This window comes from Stegostoma tigrinum, chromosome 13 (genome assembly GCF_030684315.1).
Source record: "Stegostoma tigrinum isolate sSteTig4 chromosome 13, sSteTig4.hap1, whole genome shotgun sequence".
Classification (NCBI taxonomy): domain Eukaryota; kingdom Metazoa; phylum Chordata; class Chondrichthyes; order Orectolobiformes; family Stegostomatidae; genus Stegostoma; species Stegostoma tigrinum.
Genome location: NC_081366.1, coordinates 73,213,060 through 73,237,721, shown reverse-complemented (window position 1 = coordinate 73,237,721; position 24,662 = coordinate 73,213,060). Strand labels below are relative to the sequence as shown.

The 24,662-nt window shown below is 42.3% G+C and overlaps 1 protein-coding gene across 1 annotated transcript in view; it reads left to right on the top strand.

The window, feature by feature from the left end:
• LOC125458353 (janus kinase and microtubule-interacting protein 2-like) overlaps positions 1-24,202 on the top strand; it is a 252,037-nt gene extending 227,835 nt beyond the window's left edge. Inside the window, 5 exon segments of the mRNA XM_059650780.1 lie at positions 2,889-2,966; positions 5,422-5,625; positions 13,249-13,314; positions 19,616-19,745; positions 19,748-24,202. Coding sequence (XP_059506763.1) covers positions 2,889-2,966; positions 5,422-5,625; positions 13,249-13,314; positions 19,616-19,745; positions 19,748-20,004 — 735 coding nt within the window. The 3' untranslated portion in view covers positions 20,005-24,202.
• Positions 24,203-24,662: the final 460 nt, after the last annotated feature.

Sequence of the window (24,662 nt, the reverse complement as noted above, 5' to 3'; positions counted from 1 at the left end):
CTGTGTGGGTTTGTGTATATCAGTATGTGTATGTGGGTCTGTTTGTTATATGTACATGTATGGGTCAATATGTATCTGTGTGCCTATGTGTATCTATGTGTGTGTGTGTGTGTGTGTGTGTGTGTGTGTGTGTGTGTGTGTGTGTGTGTGTGTGTGAGAGAGAGAGAGGGATAACCACTTCAACATTCTTGGGGAATGACTAATTAATCTCCCTGAGCTCATTGGGCCTGAGTTCCCTTGGTAATAGGGAATGGCCTGCCAAAATGGAACTCATCATCTGAGCCCACAGTCACAGAGCCCTAGTGTGGCACAGCGGTAGTGACCCTGCCCCTAAGCTGCCCTGGCTGAAGGCCCACCTGCTCCAGAGGCATTTAATTACACCTCTGAATTGGTTGGTTCGGAAAAATAGGTTAAATTAAAAAAGTAAACTCGTTAAAGCAGACACAAGGGAGTGCTCTTGTGGTACTCGATGATAGTGTGCCTACCTTTGAGCCGGGAGGTCTGGGTTCAAGTCCTACCTACTCTGATGTTATGAAATAGCATCTCTAAGCAGGTTGATTGGAAATTGGTTAATTTTTTTTGAAAAAAACCCTAATACCACTGATGTAGTGTTGGGGAAAAAATAGTTGAGTATGATAACATTTCTGGATTTAAAAAGAGAAGCAGGCCCAGAGAACTGTGTGCCCAGGATTAGCCTATGTCTGCTACGAATAGTGGCTTGTGTTAAAAACTAAATGATCTTCCTTTCTAGTCTGGTTTCCCGAGAGTGGTACATTTTCCCTACCTTACCTGAGTGGACCTTGTCTGTGAATGGGCCATTCACCTTGTGGTTCTTTTGAAATGAGCCCGGCCTTGGCTTCACTGAGCACCTCTTTATCTTCGCAGATTTCATCAGGCATTCCCTCAGGGTGGTGGGTGTTGGATAATAATGGCCAGAAGTAGGAATCTTGGGCTTTTAACCTCATCTGTTCCACCTCGATGACTATTTTTACTAACACTAATGTACCTTGGCTAGTGCCAATCCCAAGTGAAGGGATGGTGCCTGTATCTTTGGTGATGTTAACTCTGCTTATATAAACACTTGATTTTGATTTTATTGTCACGGGTACCAAAATACAGTGAAAAGTTTTATTTGCGAGTCGTACAGGCAGATTACAGCAAGCAAAGGATGTACAGATCAAAAAGCCTTAGAGGCTTGCAGGTTACGTTATTTGAGGTTAGAATCCATTCAACAGTCTGATAACAGCCAGAAAGAAGTTGTTCCTGAACCTGCTCGTGCATGTATTCAGCATCTGTGTCTTTTACCTGATGGTAGAGTTTGTAGGATGTCATTACCAGGGTGCGATGGGCCTTTGATGTTGGCTGCTTTCTGCAGCAGCGAGCCATGTAAATGGAAACAATGGTTGGAAGGTTGGATGGATGGAAATTCTGTGATGGTCAGGGCTGTGCACACAACATTCTGTAGTTTCTTAAGGTCCTGGGCAGAGCAGTTGCCACACCAGCCCGTTATGCACCTGGACAGTATGCTTTTGGGTGCATCTGTAAGAGTTGGTGAGGGACTTTATGGACATGGCAAACTTCCTGAGCCACCTGAGGAAGAAGAGGTGTTTTTGTGGCTTCTTGTCTGTCACATTTACGGAGGAAGTCCAGGACAAGTCATTGGTTATCGTCGCTCCGAGGAACTTGATGCTGTTCATCTTCTCAACTTCAGTTTCATTGATGTAGATGGGGGTGCGTGTTGTCCTCCTTTCTTTCTGAAGTCGATAATCAGTTCTTTAGTTTTGCTGACGTTGAGAGACAGATTGTTTTCATTGCACCACGTCACCAAGCCCTCTGTCTCCCCTCTGGAGCATGACTTGTCGTTGTTAGATTTCCGTCCTACTGTGGTGTTGTTGTCAACAAACTTGTAGATGGTATTCATTTGGAATTTGGAAACGTAGTCACGGGTGTACAGGGAGTACAGTAAGGGACTGAGGACACATCCCTGGGTGGGGGGGCCTCCAATGTTGAGTGTTATTGTGGAAGAGGCGCAGGTATCTGTCCTCACTGAACGCGGTCTGTGTGTCAGAAAGCTGAGGATCCAGTTGCAAAGGGCGGAGCTGAGACCAAGGTCACAGAGTTTTGAGATCAGTCTGGAGGGGATAATGGTGTTGAAGGTGGAGCTGTAGTCAATGAGCAGGAGTCTGACATAGGTATCTTTGTTGTGCAGATGTTCCAGGAATGAGTGCAGGGCTAGGGATATGTCATCCGCCATGGGCCTGTTATGTTGGTAGGCAAACTGTAGGGGATCAAGGCAGAATGGAAGACTGGAGCTGATGTGGGCCATGGCCAGCCTCTGAAGGCACTTCATGATTATTGAAGTCAGAGCCACTGGGGATAGGACTAGCCATATCGCTTTCACATGACAGACATGTTGAAAGCTCAGGTCTGACTCCAATTAAACAGGAGGCCAATTAAACAGCTTTGCATCTAGCTGACCTCTGGGCCTGTTCATTATCTTTGGTTGTTTCCACGGTGAGAAAGCAAGCTAACGTTTTACATCAAGATGACTCTTCATCAGAAGATCTCAGGGCTCTGATGAAGAGTCATCTAGATTTGAAGTGTTAGCTTGCTCTCTCTCCATGGATGCTGCCTGACCCGCTGTGATCGCCAACATTTTTTGTTTGCACTTCAGATTCCATCATCTGCAGTAATTTTGTCCTTTCTTTGGTTGTTTGTCTGAAAACAAGAGGCTGCCGCCTGGAAAACTTAAAGATGACCTGAGTGAGCAGAAACACTTTAAACTTACTTTTCCAGAAAAGATGGGAATGCAGTGCAGCAATCATGTGGTTACAGAATTCTCTGGATCAGGAGAATGTAAATAAAAATCATTTTTACTTTTCTTGCAGGATATGTTCTGCAAACAAAAAGGTTACCTGGAGGAAGAGTTAGATTATAGGAAACAAGCCCTGGATCAAGCATACATGGTAAATAATCGCAATATACATTACCCGGAAGGGCTAATTATCTAATATACGGCGTTGTTCTATATAAAGGAATTTCGTTCTCTACAGAGATCTCATTATAATATCCATAGGTTTGTTCACTAGGGTATACAGAGGTCACATTATGGTAGCGACAAAACTTTCATTAGAAATAGTTGCTTGTTCACACAGAAGCTGGAGTTTTGCTGAAAAGGGAGGGGTGCTGTTGAAGATCGTAGTCCCGAACTCGTCAGGACCCATGCAAGAATATCAGATGTCAGAGGGAGCAACTCTGAGCAAACAGTGATGGGCCTGGTTTTATGACTGAACAAGTCAGCTCCGAGAATTAAATCTGTCTTAATAGATCTTCTTCTTTCCTTTAATTTAACATGCCAGTGTTTCACTGAAACAATAAGCATGCCAGGTGACAGATTTGGTTTTAACAATGAAACAGAAGTTGATAATGAAAGAAAATTAAAAAGCAAACAAACTTCTCTAAAAATAACACAGTTTGGGAGGTTTCAAACATCCAGCAAAACAAAATCCCATCTACTCTGAAACACCACTACTTTTACAGTGAATCAAAATCCATGGAAATGTTCTTTCTGTATCTCATCTGTAGGCTTCCTTGACTGCTTATTTTCAGATCTGGTCCTGTGAACTGCAAGGTCTTTTCCCTCGACTCGACGACTCACACCACTGAGAGCTTAAACTTGCTCGGTTATTTAATAAACAACAGAATTCTAAGAAAACACATCTGGTCTGGGAGTTCCACAAACTGCAACCCTTGCACTAAGACAAATTATACCTTAACTGTTCTGCACCATCATTTTTTTCTTAAATGGAAGAAAATACACCTGTATCTTAACCCAACCAGGTCTGCTTCGAACTGAAAGACTTCCTATATCAGAATTTTCTAAGCTAAAATTCATCCTCGATAACTCTAATTTCAAAATCAAGTTCAGCTCAGAGGAAGGGTCACTAGACCTGAAATGTTAACTCTGTTTATTTTCTTCACAGATGCTGCCAGACCTGCTGAGCCTCTCCAGCGACTTTGTTTTGGTTCAAGTTGAAATAGTTCAACTTATCTCTCTCCTGTCGCAAAACACCACAATGCAAACAAACTTCCTTTAACACAGGGTTCAGATGCATAATTCTTTGAAGCCTGTGCCACATGTAGACAGGATGGTTAGGGAAGCATTTAGCATGCTTGCCTTAGTTGCTCAAATCTTTGAGTAATGGAGTTGGAGCATAATGTTGAGGTTGTACACGAGGTTGGTGAAGCCTTTTCTGGTGTATTGTGTGTGTAGCTCTGGTTGTTCTGTTATATTAAGGATATTTAGATGCTGGAGAGGTCTCAGAAAAGATTTACCAGGATATTGCTGGGAAAGGAAGTTTTCCGTTACAGCGAGAGGTTGGATCTTTTTCACTGGAGCACAGGAATTTGAGGGGTGATCTCATTAGAGGTTTGTAAAATCATGACTGGTATAGATAGGGTGAGTGGCGGGTGTCTTTTCCCAAGGATGGAGGATTTCAAGACTAGGGGCATATTTTTAAGGTGAAAAGAGAGAGATTTTAAAAAGTACACAAGGAGGTGGCTTTTTTACACAGAGTGGGGTTCGTGTGTGGAATGAAATTCCAGAGGAAGTGGTGGACGTGGTTTCAAGTACAATGTTTAAAAAACATTTGGATAAGCACTTGAATAGGAAAGGTTTGGAGGGCTCTGGGCCAAGCACAAGCAGGTAGGACATGTTTAGTTGGGGACAATGGTCAACATGGAGCGGTTGTACTGATGTGGCTGATTCCGTGTTGTATAACTCTAACTCAGTACCCAGGAGGCCTTCAAGCATGTACTCTCTGACATACAATAGGTTAAAATCATACCTCTGAGAGAGTGACCTATTAATTATTGAACACCTTCATGAAAAAGAACCCAATTCGCTTATGCCACTAGCTGATGAAATGTCGAGCAGGAGAAACACAGCCGGTCGGGCAGCATCAGAGGAGCAGGAAAGTCGACGTTTCAGGTCGGGACCTCTAATCAAAAATAACTTTGATATGTGGAAATCCACACCTTTCATCACGGTACAGGAAAAATCACCACACCCACTAAAGGTATAGCTCAACATCTGCCATTGAAAAGTCTGCGCAAATATTGGCCAAACACAAAATTGAGCTCAACTATGACCGTCCCCAGGAACAAAGTTCGCCAATGACAATCACTTACCATATTGGTACATGAAGGTGAGTTGGTTTAATGAGATACAAGGGAGATAATGTTGAAGATACTGAAAGAGGGAAATACTACAAAGAATACATCATAATACAGACAAGTACCAATTAGCTGCACAAATTGCTTTGCTCAGGAAATTTTGTGTCAAGCCCCCTAAATTTCAGTCTTTCTGTAAATTAATTTGCCTTCTTTTGATAATTTTATGTTCCAAATTTGTTCTTTCAGCATATCCAGGAGCTGGAAGCCACCCTGTACAATGCATTACAGCAGGATACAGTCATTAAACTCGGCGAGTCACTGACTGAGAAGCAAAAGGACGACTTGCGAATCGCTGTGGAGAAACTAAGACGTCAGATGCTAAGAAAGAGCAGGGAATATGACTGCCAAATCCTGCAGGAGAGAATGGAACTCCTGCAACAAGCACATCAGGTTTGGATTTAAATAAATAACCTTCTTCCTAAATTCCACCAGTTCACATAGCAACTTGATTTGCGTCAAGAGAAAGGGTGTGTCAGAATTTGGGAAGAGATTGAATCCACTGGTTTTACAATGCACTTAAGTTTTGTTTTAACAAGTTGCACCAGAGATGGGAGAAGGTAAAATGCGTATCCACTTCAGTTAAGGTGCAGTCTTTTGCAAAGACTTTTTGTCTACAGCGTCTTGAACAGACTTTGTTGACTCAAACTACTCCATGGCTAATGGATCACTTATTGAAATGGGAATCATTGTTGTAATGGAGGAAATTCCACAGAGCAACAATGAGTAATCACCAAGCAATATATTGTTGTAACGTTGGTTGAGAGATAGATGTTGGCCAAAGTATCACTGCAATTTAGATAAATATGACATGTTACATTTGATCAGGCAGATTTGACAGTACTTATACACTTAATGGTAAGGCCCTGGGGAGTGTTGTTGAACAAAGAGATCTTGGCGTACAGGTTCATAGTTCCTTTGAAAGTGGAGTCACAGGTAGACAGGGTAGTAAAGAAGGCATTTGTTACTCTTGCTTTTATTGGTCAATACATTGAGTCTCGGAGTTGGGAGGTCATGTTGCCCCTGTACAGGACTTTGCTTGGGCTACTATTGGAATACTGTGTTCGGTTCTGGTCTTCCTGCTTCAGGAAAAATATTGTTAAACTTCAAATGATTCAGAAAACATCTACAAGGACGTCGCCGGTGTTGGAGGATTTGAGCTGTATGAATAGGCTGGAGATTTTTCCCTGGAGCGCAGGAGGCCGAAGGATGATCTGATAGAGGCTTATAAAATCATGAAGGGCATAGATAGGGTGAATAGACAAGGTCTTTTTAAGATTGTTGGGGAGTCCAAAACTAGGAGTGTATAGGTTTAAGGTAAAATGGAGAGATTTAAAATAGATCTGAGAAGTAACTTTTTTCACACAGGAGGTCATACATGTATGGAATGAGCTGCCAGAGGGCGTGGTGGAGGCTGGCACAATTACAACATTTAAAAGGCAGCTGGATGGGTTTATGAATAGGAAAGGGTTAGAGGGATATGGCCCAAATGCTGGCAAATGGGACTAGATTAATTTAGAACATCTGGTCAGCATGGACAAGTTGGACTGAAGGCTCTGCTCTGTGCTGTACAGCTCTATGTTCTATGTGTGAGAGTGGGATTAGCCGACCTGTCACATCTTTTATTCATTGCAGTTGAAAACATTAGGAAGATGATTCCAAGGCATGGATGATACAAGGAAACAGTACAATGGCCATTTCTCAGATCGAGATTCATAAAAGATTTCAGAGGCTCCTGGAGTACTTTTGAGTCCAGATAAGTTATTTTGGAAGTTGCAGGAAAGCCCTGTTCTGGAGTTTGGTTTGAAATATTTCACCTCTGGATTCTGGTATTTAATGACAAAAGGCTCTTTCATTTTTGTAGTGACATACAGATGGCACTGATCTCAGGAAGGACACAAACCTTTCGCGAGCTGTAATGAACCCCGCACCTCACAGTGATCCCGACAGTTGTAATAAAATCCTAATACGTCAAATCACAAGGGCCTGCCCACAAATTTATGCCAAGCCGAGCTTCAGTAAATCCAAGAGGTTCCTATGATACTTAAATTTGCCTGCAAAAACTCTGTTATAAAACCCAAATGAAAACACTGTGACATGGCAAGGAGGTGAAAAATGTTTCTTTATTTTCAATTTGCCCTGGCTTTATAATGGTCTGACCTCATACAGTAAAAGATGTTGTAAAATGTTGGATGTTAGATGAGGAGAAACTTGCATCGCTTAGTGTGATGCCTTCAGACTTGTGCAGTACAGCCAGCGTATTGTCAATGCAAACTTCTTTTACATGTTCTCCTGCTGCAATGTACAGCCCCAGAGCATGCCCATGCTACTTTGTGGCTTTAGATGGGGGTAAACAGAAGACCATTTGTTGGACGCATCAGTGGGGTCTCACAGGGAGATCTGTGTCACGTGAAAGTTTCCCCACATTCCACGTTGCCATGTAGCCAAACTCCTTTCTGTTTGGCTGGCATGGTTAGCCAATCCGCAGCTACCAGTTTGGAATTTTTAATTGTCATGTGCCTTTGTCTATTGGATTTCCCATTCCACTGGTGGGAATGGCTGACAACTTTGCCACAAACAAAATTCCAGCTTATCTGATTTTGCTTCATCATATTTTCGCTGCAGTGTGCTCCAGCCCTTCAGTGTTCCTCCTGCTTGACATTTGAAAATTCAATAATTTGCTCCCCGTTGTCCTAGTGAACTCTGGCAAGCAATTATTTGGAGCTGCGTGCCTTGCCAGCTCTCCCCTCCTGCTCTCTCTTTGAAAATCTGTCCGTGTTTTGACCACACCATGAACCAATGACGTTTTCTCAATGTGTGACTTTTCTGCACCCTCCTGCTGTCTAATACTTCCTCCACGGACAATGGAAAATCCTGTCTGTAATGCTGCTGACAGATACACCATACTGTTGCCTGTGCAAAGTGAATGTGCTCTGTGCATCCACAAATGTCCCCAGCCACAGCCTAAGACAATCATATTTGAACAGCATTTATTTCAAATCTGTATAAATAACAGCTCAACATGCTGGAAACCAGTTATGTTGAAAGAAGAGTCGCTGTCAAGACTGTGTACAATTAATTTGGTTTTATTTAAAGTAGCATAATTTAAGCAAGGCCTATTAAAACTAGTGAAATGAATTGGAATCAACAATGTGACACTAACGTTAAGAGGCAGTAAACTGGTATGACAGGTTCTGTTCTATTCTGAATGCAATATGTGCTGTCTCTTTAAATAAGCAAACCATAAGAGGGATTGCTGTGCTCACTTTAAATAAACAAATAGTGCGAGGGATTTGCATACTTGCCAACTTGGAATCCATGTCGTGAGCCATTTTTCGGCAGAGCCTTGAATCCTTTAGATAGCCTCCTCTCTTTGTCTGCCTGGGGAGCATCACCTGTGTTGTGGGCCTGTGAGCAGAAAGCCATGCTGTTGCCAACAATAAGATTTTATGAGAAAAACACATGGGACAGATTGAATGTGTAATTGATGTAAAACAATTGCATTTGTGAGCAAGAAAGGGACTTTGGGGGAGAGAAAAGTTTCTTTAAAATCCTAACTACGATCAGCTAGTAGCAATAATTGCCTGGTTCTGGGCTTGCTTCCTGGATGCCATAAGCTGGTGCCAGGTGAATTACTACTAATTTGGTAAATCATTCATTATTCCATTTCCAGCCATGTACCCAACATGGGCAATCTTGTCCTTGCAACCCATCACATTAAAGCTCATCATCGGAGAGGAGGCAACGGCCGAGTGGTGTTATCACTGGAACGTTAATTGAGAGACCCGGTGAATGTTCTGGGGGCCTCCGGTTTGAATCCCGCCATGGCAGATGGTGGAATTTGAATTCAATTTAAAACATCTGGAATCTAAACAATGACCAATTGTCCTAAAAAAAAGTTTTTTTTCCTGAAGAAGGGTACAGACCTGAAACGCCAGCTTCCCTGCTCCTCTGATGATGCCTAGCCTGCTGTGTTCCTCCAGCTCCACACTGTGTTATCCCATCTGGTTTGGTAATGTCCTCTAGGGAAGGAAACTGCCATCCTTATCCGGTCTAGCCGACATATGACTCCAGATCCACAGCAATGTGTCTGATTCTTAACTTCTCTCTGGGCAGTTAGGGATGGGCAATAAATGCGGGCCTACTTAGTGACACTGTCATTGAATGAATAAACAAAAAGGCCATACAGAATGGAGTGGTGATAGTGGTGAGAGGACTGGGGGCAGATAACTTAGCATGACACCCCAGATTACACCATGGTTGTGAATCAGAATAAGGTCTCTTAAAGCCAGCATGGAGAGGAACTCAAGAGCAAGTAATGAACTCGAACTGAACCACAGTGCTCTGCAGAACTCTTTCTCTACTGCATTTTATCAAAAGCGCATTAATCACCCAGCCTCCAGGTATCAGGAAAAGTGATGTGGGAGCAACAAACATGAGTGTTACCCTCTGTGTGTCCCATGTGCATATAAAAGAGATTTCTCTGAGTGGGAGGAAGGCATGAATCTGCCTCAGGTGCAGGCATGTGATTGGTTAATGGCACAAATAAGTAGTCAGCATACGGCCCGTTAGAGAGCGATGAAACGTACTGTGTTGTATCGCTCTGAGAGTAATGTCCGTTGAAGAAACTCAACACAGTTGAGTAGTTGAATGCCATCACATGCCCACGATTCATTGCCATGTTGCATTGTAGCAGCCTAGAGAAAGAATATGATTACCCTGTGCTGAGATAGTAGGACCTGCCAATGCTGCAGAATCTGAATTAACAAGGTGTAGAGCCGGATGAACACAGCAGGCCAAGCAGCGTCTGAGGAGCAGAAAAGCTGACGTTTGGTCCAGACCCAAAACGTCAGCCTTCCTGCTCTTCTGATGCTGCTTGGCCTGCTGTTTTCATCCAACTCTACACATTGTTACCTCTGATTACACTGTGCTATCTGTTTAACTAGTTTAACTGTGAATAAGACCACCAGAGGTCACCGAATAAACGGAATTTTGTGTAAATCCTTCGTATTTTTGTTTGGGTTGCACAAGCAATTGCTAAACTGTGTAGACGACCAAGTGGAAATTTTAAGTCCAAATCTTAAATAAGTGCTCCATCGGACACTTTGAAAAGCTCCTCACTGTGGCCGTGATAGCAAGCTGGTCATAGCAGTAGCCACAAGCTGCCCTGAGGAGGAGGTTACAAAAACAAAGTTGCTGGAAAAGCTCAGCAGGAGGAGGAGAAAACAGAGTTAACGTTTTGGGTCCGGTGACCCTTCCTCAGAACTGATGGAGGCTGTGGAAAACGTGAGGAGGAGGTCCTTCCTCAGCAATCATCTGCTGGCAGTTGTGACCTCTTTTTATGTTTAAGTTTTGCGGAAGTTGTCATGCTTCAAACTGTCCAGGCCACTCCAGGCTCTGCTTATAGTGGATTACCAACACTGGAGAGCTTTCAGATTCAGAATCATCCCTGGTCAGATAGTGAGCCATGCTGTCCTCTAATTTTACCGTCCATCAAAGGTGTGTGTGTCTGGTTATGTCATGCAGGGCTGGAAATGCCCCTGACATTGAGGTCCTAACCTGAGAAGACAAATTGAGCTTTACCACTGTAGGACAATGATCCATTTTCCTTCTCCTGCCATTGAGGCCCCCATTGTCGTGTCAAGGCCAGTTTCAATTACCTGAATGTTCAAATACAGACCGATTCGAATGTTGTAGGGTGTTCGGCGGCTGATCTGACTGTACCGTGGGCAGGGAAGATGGGTGATTTTTCTGCTACATTCTTGGGATGTGGCCAACATTCATTGCTCATCCCTAAGTCCCCTGGGGGGGGGGGCGGCAGGGAGCAACGTTCAAACACACCAGCAGTCCGCATGGTGTGAGTACACCCACAACGCTGTTAGGAAGGAAGTAACAGTGAAGGAATTGGCAATAGATTCCCAAATCTGGGTGGTGCGCCACTTGGAAGGCAGCTTATTTGTTCCCTTCCAGCCACTGCTCTTGGCCTTCCAGAAGGTAGAGGTCACAGGTGGGGAAGGTGCAGTTGAAGAAGTCTTGGTGAGTTGCTGCCATGAATCTAGCAGACTACAGCCACTGAGCCCAGTGGTGAAAGGGGTGACTGATGTGCCAGTCGAACAGGTTGCTTTCTCCTGGATTCCATTGAACATTCTCTTAAAATTCACTCAAAGGATGTTGGCATCATTGACTGGGCCAGCATTTACTACCCGTCCCTAGTTGCTGTGGATAACATGGTGGTGTGCTACCAACTTGTACTGTTGCAGCCGATGTGCGGTATGTTTTGTTACAGGTGAGTGTTATAAATTGCCATTTGTCCTTCAGAACAATTCAAGGTGCCGTGGGTAGATCACAGCCATTAATCCTTATCGAAATTAGTCCAGCTTTGGGATCCATCTGGGGAAGGTTACCCCACAAAATCTCTGGCAGAGGAGAGGCTCAGTCTTAATGAACAGAATAGATGTATTTGACTGTATGTAATGGCTGGTTACATTACGTCTGACTTGCATAATAGGCCATGAATACTAATTTTTAAAATGAAGGGCATGTTACTGTTTAACTCTGCAGAACCGATGTTGAGGGTGTACAGGACATTGGTGATTCCTCTTCTGGGTAGTGCCCAGGTCTGGTTATCCTGCTATAGGGAGGATATGATTAAGCTGGAGAGGGTTCTGAAGAGATTTACCACGATGTTGCCCAGAATGGAGGGTTTGAACTACAAAGAGAAGCTGAATAGGCTGGGAGTTTTTTCACTGGAGCATTGAAGGCTGAGGGGCGCAGAGGTTTATAAAATCATGTAGGGTATAGATAAGGTGAATGGTAAGTGTCTTTTCCCTAGGGTGGGGATTTCAAAACTAGGGGGAAATTTTTTAAAGTGAGAGGAGAAAGATTTTAAAAAAGGCATGGGGGGGGCAACTTTTTTTTAAACATAGCGGCACATGTGTGGAATGAACTTCTAGAGAACTTGGATGCAGGTACAGTCATTTGGATAAGTACATGAATAGGAAGGGTTTGGAGGAATATGGGCCACACACTAGCTTGGTGGGACTTGTTTAGTTTGAGGTTATGGTTGACATGGGCTGGTGGGACCAGAGGGTCTGTTTCCATGCTGTATGACGCTGATTTACCATTGATGTTGCCTCATCCAAATCTGTTGCCATTTCATGGCTATTGCGAGCTCAGTGGCACCAAATAAAGGAGCATTACATAATCAAATTCGCACAACTGCTGAAAATCTGCAATCTGAAATCCAGTGCAGACTATGTGCTGAGAGACGTACTAAAGCTTGGGACAGCTTCTACCAAGGCTCAGTGGGGAAAGACTATTGTCTAAGGTCTTTCTACCACAAAGTCCATTCAGTTATTTGACCCTCCTGATATTTCATTCTATGTAAATAGTATCTTGCATAAGTAAGAAATGCCTTGGGGTTGTTTGCTAGAACTGTAGGAACTCTAAACTCCAATATTTGTTTGTTTCCTTATGCAAAGACAGTACAGACATGAACAGCGTTCATTACTATATATGCATATAAATGTATTTTTCAATAATAAAACGTATTTATGAAAATAAAATAAATAAACTCATAGCCTCTTTTTCAGGTGCAAGTGATATCCCAGAGCCGATAGATTCAATGCTACAAACGAACATTTTTCTCAAGTCCGAGCAGCCAGATTACCATGCAGAGAATGCGGGGTGAAAAGGAGCAGAATAACAAGGCATTTCATGTTCCTAAGATCCCATATTACAAAATCAATATGGTAGCTGGTATTCAACCAGTTCTCAGACTCTAATGAGTGAAATATCCCTCTCCACGTCCAAAATTACTCAGAAACATATCTACTCTGAAACATAGCAATTTATGTCGATGATGAGAATACTACAGTCATTATTGCAATGTAAAGGCAATGTGTTTAATCTTGGGAAAAGAGGTTTTATTGAGTAAGTATTGTTGATCTTGATGGAACAGCAGTGCTTGATGTTCAGCAGCTCCCAGGTTCACTCAGTGTGCATATTGTTTTTCAGAGGATACGGGATCTGGAAGACAAAACCGACGTTCAGAAACGGCAAATCAAAGATCTGGAGGAAAAGGTGAGCTTATCAATTTGTTACCTGCTGTTGACCTTTTCCTGACTTCAATCAGAGGGACACTCTCTGAAATCAGTGTTCCTCAAGTATTAGGAATTCAGCTGGAGATTGCAACAGGCCAGGCTGGCGTTTGTTAGCACAGAGAGGCCTGCTTTTGTCTGCATCTGAATTCACGAAATGTGCTCTCTACATCGAGTACTGTGTGCTCAGTTATCCTTCAGGGGTCCAAGAATTGAAGAAATGCAGTTGAGCAACCAGCAGTGGCATGTGGATGAAAAGAAGACCAAAATAGGCATGTTAGTAGATTTAAGAGCATGGAAATGGACAGGCTTCAATGACCTTGATTAGTTTGCCCAATGACTTGTCAAGTGATGTTCTAATATTCTTTGGACACTTGATCTAACTGTAGGAGGGAAAGCAGGCAGCATTTGTGAGGAAGTATAACTTCAATGTTGTGCACTGTGTCTGTGTCATTGTTCCATGCATGCTGCTTGCATCATAACACTACTTATTCTAAACATTTTGCTCTTCTCTCTGTCTTTCCATTTTCTTTTCCGTTCGCAGTTTCTGTTTTTATTTCTGTTTTTCTCCCTTGCCTTTATCCTTTGGCCTTGATGTCAATGAGACTTCCTGATGAAGGTAAGTGACTCTATGATAAATCCTTTTGTTGATATTGGATGGGCGAACAACTGTAAGAATAAACTGGATCACTTATATAGCATTTTTTTGTCTCCCTTAAATGGGTGGGATGGTGTCTCAGTGGTTAGCACTGCTGCCTCACATCACCAGGGACCCATGTTCGATTCCTCCCTCAGGCGACTGTCTCTGTGGAGTTTATACATTCTCCCAGTGTCTGCGTGGGTGTGCTCCAGTTTCCTCCCACAGCCCAAAGATGTGCAGGGTAAGTGGCTTGGCTGTGGTAAATTGCCCATAGTGCCCATGGATGTTCTGGTTAGGTGGGTTAGACAAGGGAAATGTAGGGGGATGGGTCTGGGTGGAATGCTTCTTGGAGGGACATGTTGGGCTGAATGGCCTGTTCCCGCACTGTAGAGATTCTATGAAATGCATGTTTTCAGCTCTTCCAATTGACACAGAAATGGTCACCAAGTCTTTTTTCATGATGCTTTGAGCCACCTCCAACTTGTTGAAGGAAGCTTGGGAAGGTTCAGTCTAACTGGCTTTCAATTCCTCGTGTTCATGTTCCCTGCATTTTGTTACCCCTAGTATCACACAGGTGATGAAAAGCCCATAATCCAACACAACAATGCCAACAATCTCAAATACAATGGAGGGTGGTGGCCTATAATCAATATCATGATTACGGTCCCTTTGTTTTGTTTACTCATAGGATGTGGTGTTGCTGGCTGAGCGAACATCTCATAGGATCCCGACAGTGTGGAAGCAGGCCATTCAGCCCATTGAGCTCACACTGCCTCTTTAAAGAGCATCCTATCCCACCCAAGCACTGACCCGATCCATATAACCCTTCATTCCCCATGGTAAATCCACATAGCCTTCACATCCCTGACTACTATGGGCAATTCAGGGTGGCCAATCTACACCCAACCTGCACATCTTTTGACTGTCGGCAGAAACCAATGCAGACATGGGGAGAATGTGCAAACTCCACATAGACAGTCACCTGAGGCTAGAATCAAACCTGGATCCCAGGCGCTGTGAGGCAGCAGCACTAGCCACTGAGACACTGTGCCACCTAACCCTAGTTTCCCCTGAGAACCTGTGGGTAAATCTGTCTGCAAAATAGTTGAGTAATTCGAAAGCACACAATACCAAGCTAGGAACAGAATTTAACGTTTGCGACAACAGTAGATTGGACACTCATTAGTAGAATGCAAGAGCACTGTGATTCCTGGGACGTTGGGAATTTAAAACAGTTAATAAGGTTTTCTGTAGTTCTGCAGGTTATTGAACTTTCCTGGGCATTATTCTTTCCATTGGGAATTCAGAAGGACTTAGGAAACATTTCTCTTCGAAGCCTAAAGGAATAGGACTGGATCTGTAATGAGATGGATTTCACAGTCTGTTCAGGGTGCAAGTCAAATGGTAGATGGTTATTCTCATTCCGCAATTTCTATCATCCCTCAGCTTATAAAATCCATGCCTGAACATGTACACATTGATCTTATGAAATATCAGGGCGGTGTCGCTTTCTAATCAAATAGATTTCCTACCTGCATGTTGGGCTATCAGCTTCCAGTTCTGAATTGCCTCAGCAAAGACCCGAGAAATAAGATGCTGTTTGACTGCTGGGGACAGTAAATTTAACCATGGTTAAAAGAAGCTACATCCAGTATCTGCAACCCACTTGCATTCAGGCTGTAGAGAACTTTTTCTTAGATATAGAAATAATTGAACAAAGTGCATTCACTCTAAGTGGTATTGTTTTTATCCAATGTTTCCCTCTCCCTGAAGAAGCTCCCTTACTGGGGTATGATTTGTGAGCAGTGATTACTCCCAAGGATCTCAACCAAGAGGCCATTGGTCATGTGTGACCTTTGTCTGGCATTGGATTGTGACATGTGTCAAGCTGAAGACGACCTCGTCTTCACTAGAGTAGCAGAAGTTTATTGGAATCACGCTATTGCACTTGTTGCACAGTCGTGAGAGGTGGGAGATCTGACAATTTTCCCTTCCACAACTTGGCACTGGTCAATTATCTCTGATTCAATCCCATGTTGCAATCAACAGACCCAGAGATAAACCTTGATTCTCTGGCCTCAATATGGCTTAGTGCCAATTACTTCACCTCAAAATCATTATAGTGTTGTTTTTTGGAGGTGGGGTTGATTACAATTAGGTTCTAATTATGTGAAAAGGATATATTTTCTCATACCCCTTGTGTAACAGGATTATGCCCATTTGACTCTATGCTATCTTCTCCATATTTTAAGTGACTAAATTAAAATAAACTTAATGGAGTTAACTGCCCTAAATAAAGTTGACGAGTAGCTTTGGGTAAATATGCTTACTTAGGAGAACCTGAATAAGAAACAGGACTCAACCTTGCCCTGCCAATGAACAAAATCATGGCTCATCTAGCTGTAGCCTTAACTCCAGTTTCCTGTCAAACCCCAGTCCATTTGAATCACTTATCAATGATGACTCAATCTTAACTCAGCCTTAAAAATATTCAATGACCCTTCCCTCCCACTGATTTCTGGGGAGCAGTAGCATCAAAGATTATTAAATGGACACTTTTTCTGTCAGCTTAATGTGAATTTTAATGTGAAATTAATCAGGTACGTTTGGTTCACAAGGAAGGAGAGAGTCTCTGCTTAGAAAAATCTGTCTACTGACTCAAACCCACTTCCAACTTGGCCACTTCATTGAGGCTAGAAAATGGAGAAACATTCAACCCAGTGCAAGAGAGTGAGCATCTGAGTCATTGAAGTTTTCAACTTTAATTATTACAAACCGGGTTTCCATGATGTCAGGATCAGAACATTGCAGTTTCCTCAAGGCAAGGGCTTTGTGGATTTAAGAGTTAGGGCCTGCCCACTTATCCTGCTCAATCCAGATGCTGCCTGGGCCACCTCTCCAATTTAGGACAACTTCCCATGCATTCCCCCACCCAAAAATCCCTTCAACCATGCCTTCGTATCACCTTGCCACCACCACCACCCCTCACTGACTGAGATCTGTGCCTTCCTCAACCGTGTTCTTCAATATTCCTCAATGACACTAAATACCCCTCCCTCAGATTGCCAACACTCCCATTGGACCCCTATTGCCTGGGACAGACATTGACTTATGCCTGGGATTCCAGGTAGGAGTCTGATTCTCAATGCCATTAACTGTAGGATTTGAATTAAAGGTGGGGTCCCCTGATATTTGGACCAACCTGTTCCCTTTGAAACACGACCTGTAACATTTCTGCTCATTGTTCTCGCTGTACTGAGGAAACTCTTTTCTCGTCTTGCACCTCCTTTAATTTTAACCCATCTCAAATAGATACCTTGTGCAAACATGATTTGACACGGCAGGTGGCAAATTTTCTTCCCCACATGTAACCAGTTCTTCATAATTTTTTCTTAATTCCGACTTCACTGTGAAATAAGGAAGAACCTTGATACATTTTTTAAAGAATTTTGTTAAAAAAACACAAATTGATGGTAGTGACTTGATTAGTGAATATTGGCTTGCTACAATTTTTCAACCTCAGTATAGTAGGATGATCGCAGTTTTGGCCTACCAAGTCTACAGTGCTGTTCAGTAAGACCATTCTGATTTGTTGGAATTCCTCACTCCTTTTGAGTATCCCAACCTCTTCCCCACCCCAATAACCCTCAGCTTTAATGTGGTTTAGAAATCTGCTTAGCTCAGCCTTCATATATTTAATGACCCAGCATCTACAGCCCTCTGTGGAAGAGCGTTTCAAAGACTAATGACACTCTGGGAGAAAAGATCACTCCTGAGATGACCATTGAAGAAAGAAGATCAATGGGGATCTAAAAAGGATATTCAGGATTATGAATGGTTTTGAAGGATTGAAAAATTGTTTCCCACTCACTGAAGAGATTGAAATTTGCAACCAGAATGAAGGGGAAATTTGGGAGAAATATTTTCATACTTACAAATGTTAGACGGTGAAATGCTCTGCTGGAAGTAACTACGAGTGCAGAGACTGCAATCACCTAAAAAGGAAATTTGTCAAGGATTTCAAAAGGGCTGGAGAATAAAACTTTAACAATGCATAATATCAGAAGCAGCAGGCTAGAGTCAACTCAGATTCCACAATATGACATCGTCAGGAGATATTCTGAATATCTGAACTTGATTAAGACTTCAGAGAAATTTGAAAAAATTCTGAGTGTTTGTGTTCAGTGTAGCTTTTCTTGTCCACAAATAGGACCATGCAGCCACTCATCTTGTCTTTTGCACTTTAAGTATTGTGTCGCTGTTCCTAAAAAGTGTCCTTTTCTTTTCTGAGAGAATTAAGGAGTGCCCAATTCACAAGTTGCTGCTCAGATTTAAACGAGCCAATGTTTTTCTGTTACCTTTAACTTGAAACTTTCTCGTAGAAAATGATCTTTAAAATGACTGTTCTTTTCTCCAGCAATTTAGTTTGTAGACAGTATGTCAGAAATATATTCTTCAGCTCTCCCATACCATGATAAAATGTTTGAGAGATAGTAGGAACTGCAGGTGCTGGAGAATCTGAGATCACAAGGTGTGGAGCTGGATGAACTCAGCAGGCCAAACAGCATCATAGGAGCAGAATTTGGCCTGCTGTGTTCATCCAGCTCTACACCTTGTTATCCATGAAAAGATGCGTTGTGAAAGGATCAGTAAATTAGATTTACCCCAATGTGGCTCAGTATGTGTTCAATACTGATGGTTGTTGGAGGGTACACGTAATCTTGAGATAAGTTGACAGTTACTTGAGTTGAAAATATTTCCTCTAATTCATGTTTGTTTAGTGATATGGGTTTGACCAGGTAGTTATTTATCTGACTAAAAGCAAACTGAGAAGTTTCCTTTATCTGTGTTGCTGTCAATGTTTGGGAAATCAAGTAAATAGTTTGACTGCCAGTAAGGAACACTCTACAAGTGACTACCATTTTGATTAGCCTATTCCATGGCTGCAAACTGTAAACTTCACTGTACTCTTACGACCCGAATTTCAAATAGGCAAGCCAGATCCTAATAATGTGTTGAATTCATCATTCTCCCTGTTAAATGCAAATTTCCTTCTGTCTATATCTGAGTACTGGAGTATCTCATCATGGTTATGAAGGTAACCTTTCAGGGATTTATAAAATCATGAGTGGCATGGATAGAGTGAATAGTCAAGGTCTTTTCCCCAGGGTACGGGAGTTCAAAACTAGAGGGCATTGGTTAGAGGTGAGAGGGGAAAGGTGTAAGTGGGCCTAAGGGGCATCTTTTTTATGCAGATGGTGGTATGTGTGTGGATTAAGCTGCCAGAAGAAGCAGTGGAGGTTTGTACAATTACAACATTTAAAAGGCATCTGGATGGGTATACGAATAGGAAGCGCCTAGAGGGATATGAGCCAAATGCTGATAAAGAGGACTAGGTTAATTTAGGATGTCTATTTGGCATGGGCGTGTTAGACCAAAGGGTCTGTTTCCGTGCTGTACATCTCTATGACTCTGAATTTATCTACATATTACCGATAACAGCTGAGAAGTGGAACTAAGGGCCATAGGTGTAACATTCGTGATCAGAGAGTGCAGTGTTGGTTTTGTGCCTGATATGAATTTCTTTGAAGAGCTCCATTACAAATTGTACTTTAGCATTATGAGAAATTTCTTCATCTTGCAGGGTACTGGATGGTTGACGCGCTTCCATGTTAGTGAAGAATTGACCTCGAATCATCCTACAGCTAGGACTAATGGAAGTGAAGGAAAGCAGCCAAGTTTATGCCTGCCATTGCCTGCCTTCTTTTCCAGAACCCTATCCAAGATTCCTTTTGCTCAACTCTCCCGACTGAAGAAAATCACAAGTTACATTACCTGCTGCAATTGACTGCACCTGCATCACAAATCAAGAGTATTTTGAAGCCAAACAATTCCACGTTAATTGCATTTATACACAGAGAGAAGTGTCTTAGACAAAGAACCAAAGTGAAGAAAAACAACCTATCCCTGCTGTGCAGGGGAACATTAAAATATCAAACTCTCACTGCATTCAGGACCCAAGGTGGAAAATGACAAAGGGGAACAATTTAGAATTACGAATTTGTAATCGGATTTCTCAGAGAAAATCTTACAAGCAGTGAAGAAGAGTAGGAAAGAAACCATACAGGGTTAAAGAACATCATATAGAATTACAGGGATTCTATTCATTTCTTCAGCAACGGTATCACTGACGAGGGCATTTCTTGACCAAGAAAAAGTATAAAAAGTCCTTTAGAAAGAAAGGCAGACTGTGCGAAGTTTGGGGCTTGTGTCCCCAAAGGGAAGTTAGTCGTATCAGGAGAAGCTTTCCTGAAGACCTAGTCGTTGAGGAGCCGTGATAACATATATGTGAACTGTGGTGTAAGTTTACGATGATTCAAGATCTGTCAATCTAAATCTTTCCCTCATTGCTGCAAATATATTAGCTCATTCATTATTCCTTGTTCCCAACTTTTGATTGAAGCTGGGCTGGATGGGCAAACACACCATCAAAGATAAAATCACTCCATATGCCTTTCACCACATTGCAATGAACTTGACAAGTAACCTACCACAGCCATCCTCATGTTCTTCCAATTGAGTTGCTTCCTTTCCCATATTTCTGATATTACTTGCTGTATCCATGCAAACCATTTTATGTATCACTACCATGCTTCATGGAGTGCATGTTCATCACTTACTGATGTCTTTCCTGTTTTAATAACCTTTTAGAGTTGTACATGAGGAGCTTACTGTTTGGATGAGAAGTGAATTAGTTCTACTTCAATGGTCCGACATGCTCTCCCATCCATTGGAATTATGCTGAGTTTTTTTTTCTCTTATCCACTAATCTATGAGCCCAATACTTGATTGTTGTGGTATTATCTTGTTATTTCTTTACATGTGGAGGAGATATGTCATTCAGGAAGCAGAGATCCTGAGGTGGGCCCACCCATGTGTATCCTGTGACTGGGGTGGTGTTTATACATGAATTGAGCAGTCTGAGGAGGTATAATTTGCAGATGCTCGGGAGACAACTTGTCATAGTAACCCAGGTGGTTTGAATATGTGCGGCTGGGACATTAAGAACAGACGAATGTCTGACAAACCATAAAGAAGTGGTCAAAGTTGTGCTGAATTGAGGAACGAGAGAGTAGTGCAATGAGAGAAATGATTTTGCCGCTCATGTATGTGAGAGCTTTCATTAAGGCACAACAGCTGTGGAAATGAAAGGCATGCTTTATATAGCAGTCCTGGATCCTATTAAAAGTAGAGATCACCTCCTTTTTTCCAGATCTGATCATCTTGATTGATTTGATTTATTGTCACATGTACCTAAGTACAGTGAAAACCTTTGTATGCAAGCAGTACAGGCAGATCATAGTAAGCAAGGGCATTAAGATCATAGGGTGCTTAGACACTTTGCTCCTCCTGTATGTTTTAAGACTTTTCTTTCTTGAGCATAGCTTTCTTGGTACTTGTAGTATTTCAAATCTATCTCTAGTTTGTTTCCATCTGCTTTTGTTTCTCCCGCTTCTTTTTATTCAGGCCAAGGGATGTTCAACACTAGTTCAGCTAATAGTGGAAACTAGGCCTTGAGAAAAAGTATTTCTTGAGCACAAGAAGATTGGATAGATTAAAAATGCAAGTGTTTTAGCATATTTTTAGCTATGAGGCAGTCAGCCGGAACATGCCTATTATCAATAATGCAATGAGATGATATTGTTCCATGTTAGGCAACTGGTGTTGAGGGAGATAAAGTGTTAATGCTATTCAGGACTTGAAATTTATTCAGGCAAACAAATATAGAATTTTTTTTAACATCTCTGTCCAGACAACTTGAAGATGTATAACCCATTATAATTGCTTAGATGGTCTCAGGTTACCAGGGGACTAAATCTCTTTGGTAGTAATGTCAGAGTATCCACCTCTCTGCTGCTTTAGAACGGAGGGATTGTGTTGCCAGAGAGGCTGGAGTGAGAAGTCTAATATGATTTTCACAGCACCAGCAATCATGTTAGTGTGCAGGATCAAGACAGTTGAATTGCTATTAATATGCTGATTATACAGCAGATCATCCTTGCAATATACACAAGTGTCGTGAAACGGTAATATGGTGTGATGAATGTTGTATTTTTATACTCCAGCAGAAAGTGGGATAGGGTCACTGATCCTGTCTGGAAGTTTACAGAAAGCAGAGACTCACAAAGCCAACATATATAAAGGGCGAAGGGTTTATTTCGAAAGGAAGCCTTGCCAATGTGTTACTATTGGAGTATTTCTGAAGTGTGGTCACTGTTGTGATGCATGGAGATGTGACAGGCAATTTTCACTAAGCAGCGTCTTTCAAACAGCAGAGAGAATTACCTGATTTCAGGTAGTTTTAATGAGGGGTAAACATTGTCCAGGACACAGGAAAAATCCCCCTTTCTTTTCTTTGATGACACCAATGTCCCTCTAAGAATGCAGACTGGGTATTGTTTTAACTTTTCTTCTGATAGATGTCACCGTCAGCAAATTACTGTGTTCTGCTGATTTTGGGGCATTGTTTTAGGAGAAACAGGAAAATCCTGCTGCTGCACTAACTAACGATAGTTCCACCACCAACTTCTATACCAACTGGCCGTTATCCCACTGCTATTTGTAGGTGCTTGTTTCGTGCAAATTGGCTGCTGCGTTTCCTACAAAAAATACTTTGTTGCTTGTAAAGTCATTCAGAGGTTACGAACAGTGCTAAGGAATTGCAAATTCTGTATAGCAGGTAACTTTATATCTAATGTACTGTTTATTGGCAGGCAATGCATTGCTTAAACATTTTGAACTGAAAAGGATATCTGTGACGGAACTAAAAGTCAACTGCACGAGAGAAGTAATGAAGGAAGTTATTCTGATTTTACAAAATGAACTCACTTTCGGCAGCGGTGGTGAGCTGTTAGTGCTTGACTGGGTACTCAGAAAGCAAGTTTATTGTCAAATTTCTACCCATGTCCTCATTGCTTAATCCATTTCCCGCCTAACTGGTGTCATGGTGTGATATGAGCCTCAGTTATTCACAGTTTTTCCCCAGTTCCTTGATCAGACAAGTGTGGTCATGCTAAATTGCCCATCGTGTTCAGGGATGCATGGGCTACATGGGTTAGCCTTGGGAAATGCAGGGGAGTGTGTGGGGGTGGGGGTGGTTGGTGGGATGCTCTTCGGAGGGTCGGTATGTGGGCTGAAGGGCCTGCTTCAGCATCGTAGGGATTCTATGGTTATATGAAACGCTTTCTGTCACAACTCATCCACGTCCCACTCATACTGAACCGTGCCCGGGATTGTCAGCTGCTTCCCAGAATTCCAGATTTTCTCTGGCACACACCGCAGGACCATCCTTTCCCTTCCTGGAGCAGAGCAACATCCACCTCAGAGGCAGATAGGAGTTATGGTTTAAAGATTCAGCTGGCAGTGTGTGACACACCCAATGGCTCTGAGACAATACTTGGAGAAGAACAATGGACGATAAAATCTTTTTTAGGGCATTAAAAGAATTATATTTTCTTGAAAATATTTTCATTTACCAATGACTGGGTGGAGCTGTTAGATGGCATCTGATGAAATTTCTGGGACTGCGTCCAATCAGAAGTTGGCAACCCTTAATGATCTGCCTGAGAAGGGAAAATGTGATAGAAAACTTTGAAAAGAATGGTGCCTGATTTCATCCTCCATCTGCTTCATCTTGGAGCTGGCCTACGGACGAAAATGTTTCATAATTGAACGTGCACTTCCGGAATCTGTAAATGCCTTCCCCTAGCCCCACCGCCATCAGGTACTTCCAATGATGAATGAGTTAATACATTCAGCAGATGGGCTCCTGTGGCACGGTGGTAGAGTCCCTACCTCGGAGACAGGAGGCCCAAGTTTCAAGACCTGTCTGCTCTTGAGGTGTGAAATACCATCTCTGAACAGATTGATCTGGAACTATCTACATTCAGCAGGAGTTGGGTCAACAATGAAAACTTGAATAAGGATATGATTTTGCAAAACTCACTGAAGTCATTAAAATGATAGCTTGCAGAAACTCTACCACAGATCCTCTGAATAATACCTGAGGGATCTGTGACCAGATGTAACAAAATGTATTAATGTGTAGAGGAATATTAATGCCATGTTATGTTTATGAACGGTTATTTTTTTAATTTATTATCAGGATACTATTTAAACAAGCAATTAGTTGGAGTTTGTATAAAGAAATAAAATGAGTTTTTTCCTATAATCTTTCATTACTCAGTCTCCTCTTCCTTTTAATGGTATCCTGCTTCTAAAGAGTATTTTGTATGTGTGTGTGTGTGTGTGTGTGTGTGTGTGTGTGTGTGCGCGCGTGCATGTACGTGTGTGTGTGTGTATGTGCATGTATGTGTGTTTGTGTGTGTGTACATGCGTGCACGTGTCCATGCGTCCGCGTGCGTGTACGTGTGTGTGTGTGTGTGTGTGTGTGTGTGCACGTCTGTGTGTCTGTGTGTGTACTTGTGCGCGCGTATGTACGATTGATCAAGATCTACCTGTAAGGAGCAATGCTTTAAGAACAGGGTCATAGATGTTTAAAACAACACTATCTAGTTCAAGACATTTAACAAGGTCACTGAGTAGTCTGGTGGGTAATGTGATAGGAGATTCCAAGTTCGACTCTCAGACTGAGCTGTGTTGGCTAATCACATCAGGGCTGTTTGTAAATC